Consider the following 12144-nt stretch of genomic DNA (forward strand, 5'->3'; position numbering starts at 1 on the left):
TGGGAGTGTCAGAAACTGCTGAGCACAACGTTTAGTTATCTCCAGCACTCCCATTTACTGTCTATGAGAGAGTTGGAGATGGATAAGTGCTGTACTCCACATACTCAACCTGACACTCCATCAAATAGTGAGAACTGAACCTCCATTCTTGTGATTGGTTTAAATCCATATTGTGAATAGGGGATAACAATCCAACCTGGTACATGTACTTTAATAACAGGTTACACTGTGACCAAAACCTAGTAAAGAAGCAGTACTGCCACCTTGTGGGTAAAAAGAAAACTGACATTCACTGCCGGTGTAAGCAAGTCTATTATATAGATTGCATATCATTATTGTTTCCTATTTAATCTTTTAGGCATTTTATTAATTCTCATGAATATATGTTTCTTAAACTGCCCCCTATAATTATGGTTACAATTTGTTCTTTATTGTCTCACAGAAGGGAATGAACGCTCTCCATTACGCTGCTTTTCACGGGCTTGAAGACATTGCCAGGCTGCTCATCGACGCGGGGATTAACATCAATGCAGTGAACAATGTAAGCTGCAATGTTATTGCACTTGGACAACCTAACAGTCCATGGCACGTGGGGACTACGAACTAGATGTCTGGAATAGATGAAAAGTTACCGTCCTAACAAAAACTTTTATTCTTCTTCTAGCAAAAGTCAACGGCCCTGCACATATCTGTCCTGCAGAACTTTCCCTCCATGGTGAAGCTGTTCATCGACAGCGAGTGTGACCTGGACATTACAGATTATGTAAGGGATGACTAAATTCCATATTATGCCAATATCTATGGCTTATAGCAGAAATATATATTTTTATATTATTTAATCACGTTAGAGTGGTTTAGTGTGTTACAAATATCAATATCAGATTGGAGGGGGTCCATCACCCACCATCCCCACAGATTAGAAGATTGTAATATATGTTTATGGCAGCGATTCAGGCTTTCCTTCAGACACGATGAGCACAGATTCTGCCACTTTGCATTTGGGCGACTCCTAACCTAGTGCCAATGTGTGACCATTCCTGTCTTTCCAGAGGCTGCAGACTCCTCTCCATATAGCAGCAGAACATGGGCGGCAGGACATGGCAGAGATGATCCTTATTGCAGGAGTAAATCTGAAGTTGCAGGACAAGGTACACGTCTGATTCTTGCTAGTAGATGTAGATGCAGGTCACTAAAGCTGCGGCTATAACAATCACACTTTACACTCCAGCAAGGAAAGACGTCGCTTGATGTGGCCGCTCGAGGGAATCACATCAACTTGGCAGATATGATTATAAAGGCAGATCGGTTTTACAAATGGGAGAAGGTATGACTGGAATATGTGTCATATATACATCTGTAGTGCTGCCTCTCACTAACCTGGCTTTGTACTAATGACAGGACAATCTAAATAGTGATTCAGACTCGTGGGTGGCCAGACACTTGACCTTCAGGCAGGACCATCGCTTGGAGACACAACACATCCGCTCTGTTATTTGGAGGCTGGCAACTAAATACCTGAAACCCAATGAGTGGAAGAAGCTGGCACACTACTGGAAATTCACAGATGCCCACATCCGAGCTATAGAGCAGCAGTGGACAGGTACAGTGCCCACACCTGATGCCGCCTGGTACAACATAGAAAATGCCAAAACATGTACTATAGGTGCTTTGTAAAAATCATAGATTGAATAAATGAAGGTCTCATCTCTGGACATAACCATGTAGGGTGTATAAAACCGGTTCACAAATACATGTATGATCCTATGTAGTGATGGACATCATCTCTTCTGTGACAGGAGCTAACATGATCTTTCTTTTCTAGGAAGCAAAAGCTATAAGGACCATGGGCACAGGATGCTGCTGGTCTGGCTGCATGGCGTGGTGATGGCCGGAGATAACCCAGTGAAAGGACTGTATGAAGGACTTGTTGGCATTGGGAGGAGAGATCTGGCAGGTAATAAGTGGTTCTTTCTTCTCTGCAGAGGACCAAAGCACATCTGGTATTTCTAAGTACTAAGTAAACCAAGTAGTATCTAAGTAAGTCAAGCACACTGACATGCTTGTGTGTGCCCCCTCTGGCAGGTTCTGCTCTTCCTTAAGCTCCCTTTGCCCTTGTTTTTAAGAAAAAAAAGCTTTGAAATTTGGCAAATGAGCCTGGTTTTAAAAGCCTATTTTTGTAGAAACCAGGGCAATAAGAAGCTAAGAGATAAATAGGTCCTGCCAGAGGGGGCACACACCTGTATGGACCTGGTGGTAGATGTCCTTTTAAAGACAAGTTAACATCCTCTATGTCTAGAGGGGTGACAGACTATTGACATATTCTAAATGCTGTTTTATAGACCAATAAGCCCTTTATCAACCCATTAATACAAACATTTTGTGTTGACTGCATGTCTCCAGAAGGTAGAACACATACGCCAAGCCAGAACCAATCCATTTACATAAATACAACACCAAAACCAAGTTCTGCACATCAGTACTGAAGCAGAAACAAGAAAAAAGAATGGCAATAATTCTCCATGTAGCTCCCCCTTATAGGAGAAATAACAGGGGAGATGCAGCAGCATTGTGAGCTCATGGGTAATACCAGCACTTACTGTAAATGTGGTGACACACAGAGGACGTGTCTGATAGAAAAAGATGACAGAGAAATCCTCCTGAGACCTAGACCTCCATGACAGCTTCTTCTGGCCACGACTCATTTTTGACAATTTTGCAGCACAAACCTTTTAGGTTCTTCTCTTATCATCATCTCCTCGACCTTATTATCACAAAGTTAATACTGTTATTTTGATCACTTAGAGATCCTTATAATGCCCCCTAGTATGCAATATCTTAACAGTGCCCCCACCCACCCCTGTAGCCGGTATCTTAACAGTGGCCCCTCCAGTAGCCGATGCAAGCCTACGGCCTGTGAGGCAAGGCCACGTTGCAGGTGCACACGATTACACCATGTCGACTGCACGGAGTAAGGTGGGGCTGGCTGACGGGCTACATCTCCTCTCACACCCCTGCTGTGTCCTGTGAGATGAAGAGCTGCAGTGCAGGGAGATACAGGCTCGTGCTCTGCAGCCCCGTGTAGGGAGTGAGCCGGATCGCCGCAGTCTGGCTACTCCCTGTTTTACCAACCGGCTCGTGTGATCATCCCCAGAGATGGCAGAGAAACTGTGGATCTCTGGCGCAGGAACTGGTGATGGCTGGTACATTGTTCAAATTTGACAGAGGCCTGAAAGTAAAAGTATCATATGTTCTGGGAACCAGAATCTTGGGATACAGGAATTTATTCCACTGCTATATTTAGTGTTGGGGAAAGAACTGTTTCCCCACTATTGGCCATTTGGCATCCATCTCATGGGGGTTATTTGTGTTTCAGTGGAACTAAACTTTAAGATTTGATGGATCTGCGTCTTTATGGAGTATGGCTGATTACAGCGGATCGCTGGGCAGCACTTATTGCTTTTTTGTTTAATATTATATTCATATTCTTCCACAGAGAGTATAAGAAAAAAAGCAAACGCTGATGAATCCTCTCCAAAGACTTGTGCTGCCATGTAACCATCCTGCAGGAAGGACGCTACTCCCGGCATTACAGGCCTCTACCCCTGCAGACTGCGGTTTGGTCCACAGCGACTATTACATCAAGGGCTGATTCTAAATCCAAATACAATTCGTGCTGTGCCATTCACAGGTCCACCCTCAGAGGACCAGATACCTTGCAGGTGCTGCCCCTACAGGTAGCAGGCGTCTACCCGTCTCAGTATAGGGCATCGCTTTTTTACATATAAATATGCATAGGTTGTCACTTCTCTAGCACATGACTGGTGCAATACCGGGGCTTAAAAGCGGACGCCCTCGCCAAGTTTGGATTTTGTAATTCTATTTTGTATGCCTGGGGTGAAAGAGGTTTTTTTACATACCGCACCAGGAGGCGGCTGATTTTCTAGTACAGAGTGCGAGTGTAACGTGATTGGCAGATGACCGCATTCTCTACTTGCTGCGATATTTGTGCGCATTTCTGATACATTTCAAGGGTCTTTGTAACAATTGTTCTTTTTAGACTTTTCTTACAGAAATGGAATCATTTTATATAAGTTATTAAAAATTGTAATAATGTGGAAGGATCCTAAGTAAAGCAACCAAAATCCTTGGCTCGTCTAAGGTACAGCTGCATAGAAAATTAAGCATGATCAAAGGTAATAGATGTAATAGAAGATAAATGGTAACCATCACTTCACATTCAGTCATTCCAATTATGTTGACGGAATATCCTCCTTTTGTCCTGAAATTTTATATCCAAAAATTCGGCACTGGAAAATTTTGTAATATATATTTATAGTTGCTTTTATGTCAATCTGCGCCTATGTATCCTCTGTGTGCCAGAAGTCTGTAATACAAGACAATGAGGCAGGATTTGCGGGTCCCTGTAGTTCTGATTGCAGGGACCTATAGGTGGACAACCTCCGCGACCAGACAATGTCATTATTAAATAGAATTCCTTTAACAGTCATTGTGTTTTGCCCTTACTCTGTTATTACTCCTAGAAATTGAATAGTAGATTGGGAAGTGGGTGTTACCAAGCAGCTCCACTTTCCTTGGATAATAACCAGTCCCTTACATTGCCTGAAATATTCTTGATTTCCATATCTTTCTTCTAGTTGGCATAACAAGAGTATAAAAGAGAGTATAAGAGAATAAAAAGAGGCTCCAGAACACAAGTGTTTACAATAATCAGTCAGCTTCATAATATTAAAGGCTAATTATACTAATTATACTAATGAGCCAGTTGTACTCTGGAGGGGCATTACCAGACCCCTCCGTGATGCAACTTTAGGGGCTGTTATGCTGTGCAGGAGCACTTCCTCCATCCACTCTGTGACATTACATCAGGTAGAGGGAGCAGGGAAGAAGTGTGGAGGGGGACCCATTGTAACAGCCCATGAAGCTTGTAGCATGGAGAGTTGCCTGGATCTATGAGTAAGTGCCCCTGGTTTATGTATGCTTTATTTTTCATGGGATAGGTTGTCGGTTTCACGTTGATGGTGGGTCTTCCACGGCTATAGCTTTTTTCTCTGTGTAATGGCCGCACTTGAGAACCTCTGAGAAGCTTCCATTTAATTGAATGAGAGCTGAGTTACAGTAACACAGCTTGGCCACTACACACACAAAGGAGCTGTTCTCTGTGTTGATTCCTGTGACCTCGGTGCAGGGGGTGACCTAACCTATGAATCGGTCATCAATATCATAAAGCTGAAAGACCCCTTTTATTTGTATTTTCAATATTATGTACTAATGAGCATTAATATAAGATGATATAGAGGGAAAAGGAGTAAACTATTGTATTACAAACAGACAAGCAGACAATACTCTGTTGTAATCTCTCTTTATATAAATTCGAAACAAAATTCTCGAGAGGTTTGGTGATATTCTGCCCTATAAACCACCTCACCGCGCTCCAGCATTATGACAGAATATTACTCCTACAAACCTTTAACCGAGAATTGTGACCTGAGGATACAGTTCCGGAGTTTACAGAAATTCTATTGATTTTGTAAAAAAATATATATAAAACTAAATCTCATTTCTACTGTATTTGTATTTGCGGACGGCAGGAGTATAAACTGCCTCGAATATTCCTATTCTGCCTTAGTCGCCAGATAATACTAAATCACAGGGTGCTTTGACGGAGCCTCCTGACTCTGTGCTGACACTATGCAAATGCTTCATAAGAGCTCAGTGGATTCAGATGTATTTTATGTATAAACTTTTTGTCATCAGATTAAGAAACCTTGTGAATTCTAGACGTATAAACCGATGTAAAAGTGATACATGAAATCCTGAGGTTTTCCAATGAATTAAAAGGGTCACCATTTTTTGTTAATGTAAAGGCAGAACTTCTGTGTTTACAAGATGGTGACAATAATAAAGAGGGTGTCCGAACACTAAAATAAAGGGATGCTAATTTTAATTTATTTTAAAAAATCTTTTAAAGCATAAACCTGCACTGGTTAAATTATAAAGTCAAAAGTAGAAGTAATTCTATACATTTCTAACTACAGTTTTTATGTTCCGTTGTAGGAACACCATTGGTAAAAAAAGGTCTCTCAGTTTGGCGGACTTTGTGAAGGAGGTTGAACCCAGTGTTATGTTTTTTGTAATGTGTGGGGAGGATATTGGGTAATTTACCAATATACATCTATTAATAGTTCTTCATCAGTTTCTTGATATGTAAGGTGAAGCCTCTTGTCTTTTACCTCATCGGCCAGAGATTCCTGTCCATAAAATGGCCTCTGGGTCATCTGATCTCTATCTGTCTATAAGCTATTGCCCTGCCAGGACCTTATAATGGTATTAGTATTTAAAGAGGACCTGTCCCCCAATTTATCTTCACTAGGAGCTGCTTACTAAAGTAAGCAGCTCCTAGTGCTCGATCAAACGCGGCAGTGTTAGAGTGATAGCGTTACCGGAAACCTCCGGTAATGCTATCAAACACTGCAGCAGGGTAGGATGTAATTGTCGGACAGCTCGCAAAGCTGTCTGACGTATTCATGAGGGGGTGGGGCGTGGCTAGGTCACTGCCGGCCTATGGAGCTAGCGGGGCGGTCCGGGGAAGAGGCAGCGCCTCGGACCGCCCCCTCATGAATACATCGGACAGCTTGCAAAGCTGTCCGATGATTACACTGTACCCCGCCACAGTGTTTGATAGCGTTACCGGAGGTTTCCGGTAACGCTATCACTATAACACTGCGGCGTTTGATCAAGCACTTTAGTAAGCAGCTCCTAGTGCCGGAAATTTAGGTGACAGGTCCTCTTTAAGATCAGGGTCATGGCAGGGCGATTGTTCATGGGCAGATCAGATCACATGACCCTCCATCTTCAGTCATTTTATGGCCACGAATGTCTGGCTGATGAGTTAAAAGACAGGAGGCTTCACTTTACATATCAAGGAAGATGCAGAACTATTAATAGACGTAAATTACCTAATATCCTCCCCCCTACAGTTACACACATTACAAAGACATGAAGTAAAAGTGGCCACCCCTTTACGTTTTCCTCTTACTCTCCTTTACATAACATGGATCTCACAGCAGCTACATTGTCTTCCTCCAGGCTAACCAAATGACCTGATAACTTCCATTTAAAGGGGTGGTCTGGGACCAACTTGGTGAAGAGGTAGGGAAAAGCACTCAAATGGGCACTATGGTCTCTTCACTTTCTACCAGGTAAACTGCCTCTCATTGTACTATGCTTGCTACATCATTTCTGTTATTGCAGAGGTATATAAGAGTATAGTCTGGCCAGCACAAAGTGCAATGCTTCACATACTATCCACATATATAAAGGGTACGGAAAGTATTCAGACAAAGTTCTTTTTTTTTTGCTCATTAATGCATACTCTCCGCCACATCTTGACAGGAAAAAGCAGATGTAGATATTTTTGCTAATTTATGAAACTAGAAAAACTGAAATATCACATGTTCATAAGTATTAAGACCCTTGCTGTAACACTCATAGTTAACTCACATTCTGTCCATTTCCTTCTGATCCTCCATAAGATGGTTCTACTCCTTCGAGTCCAGCTGTGTTTAAGGAAACTAATTGGACTTGATTAGGTAAAGCACACACCTGTCTATATAAGAACTCACAGTGCATTTCGGAGCACATGAGAATCACAAGGTCTAAGGAACTGCCCAAGGTGCTCAGAGACAGGATTGTGGCAAGGCACAGATCTGGCCATGGTTACAAAAGAATTTCTGCAGCACTCAGGTTTCCTGAGAGCACAGTGGCCTTCAAAATCCTTAAACCTCTCCTAGAGTTCTATGGACCACAGAGGGGGCTGAAGATCCACCTTTCAACACCTTTTCAATGACCCTAAATACACAGCTAAAATAACAAAGCAGTGGCTTCAGAATAACTCTATGACCATCCCTAAACCTAATTTAACATCTCTGGAGAGTCTTAAAAATGGCTTCCACCAATGTTCACCATCCAACTTGGGGGAACTGGAGAGGATCTGCAAGGAAGAGGCAGAGGATCCCCAAATCCAGGTGTGAAGGACTTGTTGCATCTTCCCAAGAAGACTCCTGGCTGTACTAGCTCAAAATTTGCTAGTACTAGTCACCATGTGATATTTCAGTTTTTCTTGTTTAATATATTAACAAAAATATCTACATTTCTGTGAGGGTGCAGATTGCACATTAATGAGCAAACAGTGATCTTACCAATTGGCTGCAATGAAACAGAGTGAAAAATGTAAAGGGGTCTGAATACTTTCCATACCCACTGTAAATGTGTTACTATGGTGCTTGTGCGTTCAATAAGGGGTTACTGCTAGAGAAAGACCTCTAGATGCGACCCAAGACCTATCCGTATACTGCCCCTATAATGCACTAGCCGCCAGAGGCTCCTCCATATATGCAAAAAAAGTTATCCCTAGAGACATGGGGGAAGGATGCTTTATCACTGTAATACTAAATTGCCAAGGCAAATGGAAAAAGGAACTTTCTATATGTACAAAGTGTTATTCTGTTTAATAAACCGTACCCTGGATTCACTGTTGTCTTGTACTCCTTCATCCTATGTACTATATCAGCTCTGATGTTCCCTTTCTACAGATTTACTGATGGTCGTTCCAGGGAATTATATAATAACAGCTGTATGTCTGATGACAGGTTTATAGGTTTTGTGTGCTTTGAAGTCAGCTGTACATATATTAAATAAATTGCCTCAATGGAACAAAGTTATTACTTATACATATAAAAAGGCAAGGATATAAAAATTCCTTAAAGCAAACCTGTCACCAGGAATGTGATTTTTAGCTGGTGACAGGTTCCAATAGCCTCTGCTATGCTGATTTACAAAATTTCTTTGTCAGCATTCTGAATCATTTCAGTAGTTTATAAAACTTAATTTCACATTACCCGGCTCCCTGCCAGTGGCGTGTTTGTCTGTGTCTCAGTCTCCCCTGACAAAATTACCAGTTGCCTCCCCACTTGCTGTCATTGAGCAGGTTAGGGGAGGGAGGGGGATGGTGTGGAGTAGAGGAAGAATACATGAGGAGCAGAGGTGTCGCTAGGATGGTAAAATACCCGAGGCACGGGCCCCAATGTATATGTATCGCACTTTAAGTAATGCCCACTTCTGTACATACCCCCCCTCACATTTGGTTGTGTCAATAATAACTGCATATATACAGCTACAGACAACACAGGAGAAATCCCCAATTGTTACATCCAGTGCCAGCAGGTGACGTGTTCTCGGACTGTAGTTGTTCTCGATCTTTTCCATTAAGCCCAGCATCACCATGCCTCCTCTTCAGCCACATGTCCTCCCTGTGGAGTTCACTAGACAAATCTTTTATGATGTTCATTGTTCCTACATCTTGGGCCCCCCCAACACTCTCCCCAAAATACTGCACTCCATAAAAAAAAATTCTCTTTCCACCATGACAAAAGATGGCAACATTTTGTCCTCTCTATGAAGGTATTATCAAGCTCCAACGCTTACATTGTTTGAAAATATATACGGTATATACATAAATACATACATACACACAGTCGTTCTGGTTTAGACTCAGTACATGGTCCCCAATTTTTATGATGAACCTGACTCCACAGCCTCCAGTAATGTGCCACAGCCTCACACTGCATAATTAAAAAAAAAGGTATGTGATGCATTTTGCTCTTCTGTATACACTCACCGGCCACTTTATTAGGTACACCATGCTAGTAACGGGTTGGACCCCCTTTTGCCTACAGAACTGCCTCAATTCTCCTGGCATAGATTCAACAAGGTGCTGGAAGGTCCTCAGAGATTTTGGTCCATATTGACATGATGGCATCACACAGTTGCCGCAGATTTGTCGGCTGCACATCCATGATGCGAATCTCCTGTTCCACCACATCCCAAAGATGCTCTATTGGATTGAGATCTGGTGACTGTGGAGGCCATTTGAGTGCAGTGACCTCATTGTCATGTTCAAGAAACCAGTCTGAGATGATTCTAGTTTTATGACATGGCGCATTATCCTGCTGAAAGTAGCCATCAGATGTTGGGTACATTGTGGTCATAAAGGGATGGACATGGTCAGCAGCAATACTCAGGTAGGCTGTGGCATTGCAACGATGCTCAATTGGTACCAAGGGGCCCAAAGAGTGCCAAGAAAATATTCCCCACACCATGACACCACCACCACCAGCCTGAACCGTTGATACAAGGCAGGATGGATCCATGCTTTCATGTTGTTGACGCCAAATTCTGACCCTACCATCCGAATGTCGCAGCAGAAATCGAGACTCATCAGACCAGGCAACGTTTTTCCAATCTTCTACTGTCCAATTTCGATGAGCTTGTGCAAATTGTAGCCTCAGTGTCCTGTTCTTAGCTGAAAGGAGTGGCACCCGGTGTGGTCTTCTGCTGCTGTAGCCCATCTGCCTCAAAGTTCGACGTACTGTGCGTTCAGAGATGCTCTTCTGCCTACCTTGGTTGTAACGGGTGGCAATTTGAGTCACTGTTGCCTTTCTATCAGCTCGAACCAGTCTGCCCATTCTCCTCTGGCGTCAACAAGGCATTTCCGCCCACAGAACTGCCGCTCACTGGATGTTTTTTCTTTTTCGGACCATTCTCTGTAAACCCTAGAGATGGTTGTGCGTGAAAATCCCAGTAGATCAGCAGTTTCTGAAATACTCAGACCAGCCCTTCTGGCACCAACAACCATGCCACGTTCAAAGGCACTCAAATCACCTTTCTTCCCCATACTGATGCTCGGTTTGAACTGCAGGAGATTGTCTTGACCATGTCTACATGCCTAAATGCACTGAGTTGCCGCCATGTGATTGGCTGATTAGAAATTAAGTGTTAACGAAAAGTTGGACAGGTGTACCTAATAAAGTGGCTGGTGAGTGTACAGTACCATGTGTGATGATCCCTGCTGCTCCTTCACAGGGGCCTGGTGAGCTGACATCAGTGGGAGAGGGAGGAGCATTACAGGAGCACAAAGGTGGGGGCTGAGAGCTGAGCAGTCTGCAGCACAGACTACGCACATGTTTTTTTTTTTAAATGCATCCAAACCAAAGCCCAACCCCTGTGACTACCCCAGGATTTTGTCAGGAAACAAGGCAAGTTATAACACAAAATTATATTGTAATGCAAATGCTTAGAAACGGCAGAGAGTGATAGGCTTTTACAATCTGTCTTTAGTGAAAATGAGGTCCCTGGTGACAGGTTCCCTTTAACCAAATATAGAAATCAAATAGTTTTCTTTCTATTTGCTAAAAACTAAAATGGAATAGCTGCCTTTTCTCTCTTCTCTGCAACTCTCAGATTACCTTTTGATCCTGTTGTCTATTTCAAGCATTCATTACACAATCTACTGTGCTAGTTTCAACAATCTGGATGCCCCCCGATGTGGCAGCTACATCGTCCTAATCACTTCTGTGCTGTGATGCCATTTTCTATGCTCATTTAGACTTTGTTGTAAAAGGAGGATTGTTGTACTAGTCGGCCTACTCGTGATTTCTGCTATGATCCATGGTTATGAACTGTTCAACTGTGTTTTCGGCTACGTCCCTGCTACTTTGACATTCCTTGCATTTGGATGTTATTCCTGGCATCCATACTCCCAGAGCCAGTTTCTGGCATCTCTCTATCAGAGAGAGTTTATCCCTGTGTCACACTCAGCGCTATATTATACTGTATATATAATTATACAGAAAATATTGTTTTTTTACAAAATTGGCTCTGCTTTTATTTTCTAGTTGCCGGGGGATCATTGGTGAGTGTGACCACATCCCTGCCTGATTACATGTGCCCTAGGACCTGAACTCTTGTTTGATGGCTGATTGTTCAATTTTTTTTTTTATTATTCCATAAGAACGGAAACAATTACCTCCCTCTTGTTGCTTCGCTTCAGGGCATTCAAAATGCAGCTACATAGAGAACTGAGATTTAAAGTGTAATTCTAATTTTCTTTCAACAACGTTTGCAGGGATCGGCAATGCAGTTTTTCTACACGAGGAGTTTTTAATTATTTAGTGATTTCATCATTTTCCAGCAGCTCTCATCTTTATAGTCTGTCTGTGCATTTGCTGTACTCTTTTTGCTGGTTTATAAAGGCCTCGCTGCTGCTGCTGCTGCTACTACTCATTG

General features: G+C 42.6%; 1 protein-coding gene across 5 annotated transcripts in view; it reads left to right on the forward strand.

Moving 5' to 3' along the window:
- The window catches only part of ANKDD1A (ankyrin repeat and death domain containing 1A), a 42913-nt gene extending 34366 nt beyond the window's left edge, over window positions 1–8547 (forward strand). For all 5 annotated transcript variants that reach the window (XM_072148632.1, XM_072148631.1, XM_072148633.1 and 2 more), the window contains 7 exons: window positions 443–541; window positions 665–763; window positions 1050–1148; window positions 1229–1324; window positions 1399–1600; window positions 1823–1954; window positions 3494–8547. In XM_072148632.1, the coding sequence (XP_072004733.1) occupies window positions 443–541; window positions 665–763; window positions 1050–1148; window positions 1229–1324; window positions 1399–1600; window positions 1823–1954; window positions 3494–3555 (789 nt within the window). In that variant the 3' untranslated portion in view covers window positions 3556–8547. The remainder of the gene's footprint in view (window positions 1–442; window positions 542–664; window positions 764–1049; window positions 1149–1228; window positions 1325–1398; window positions 1601–1822; window positions 1955–3493) is intronic.
- The last annotated feature ends 3597 nt before the right edge of the window (window positions 8548–12144 follow it).

This window comes from Engystomops pustulosus, chromosome 4, assembly GCF_040894005.1.
Source record: "Engystomops pustulosus chromosome 4, aEngPut4.maternal, whole genome shotgun sequence".
NCBI lineage: Eukaryota > Metazoa > Chordata > Amphibia > Anura > Leptodactylidae > Engystomops > Engystomops pustulosus.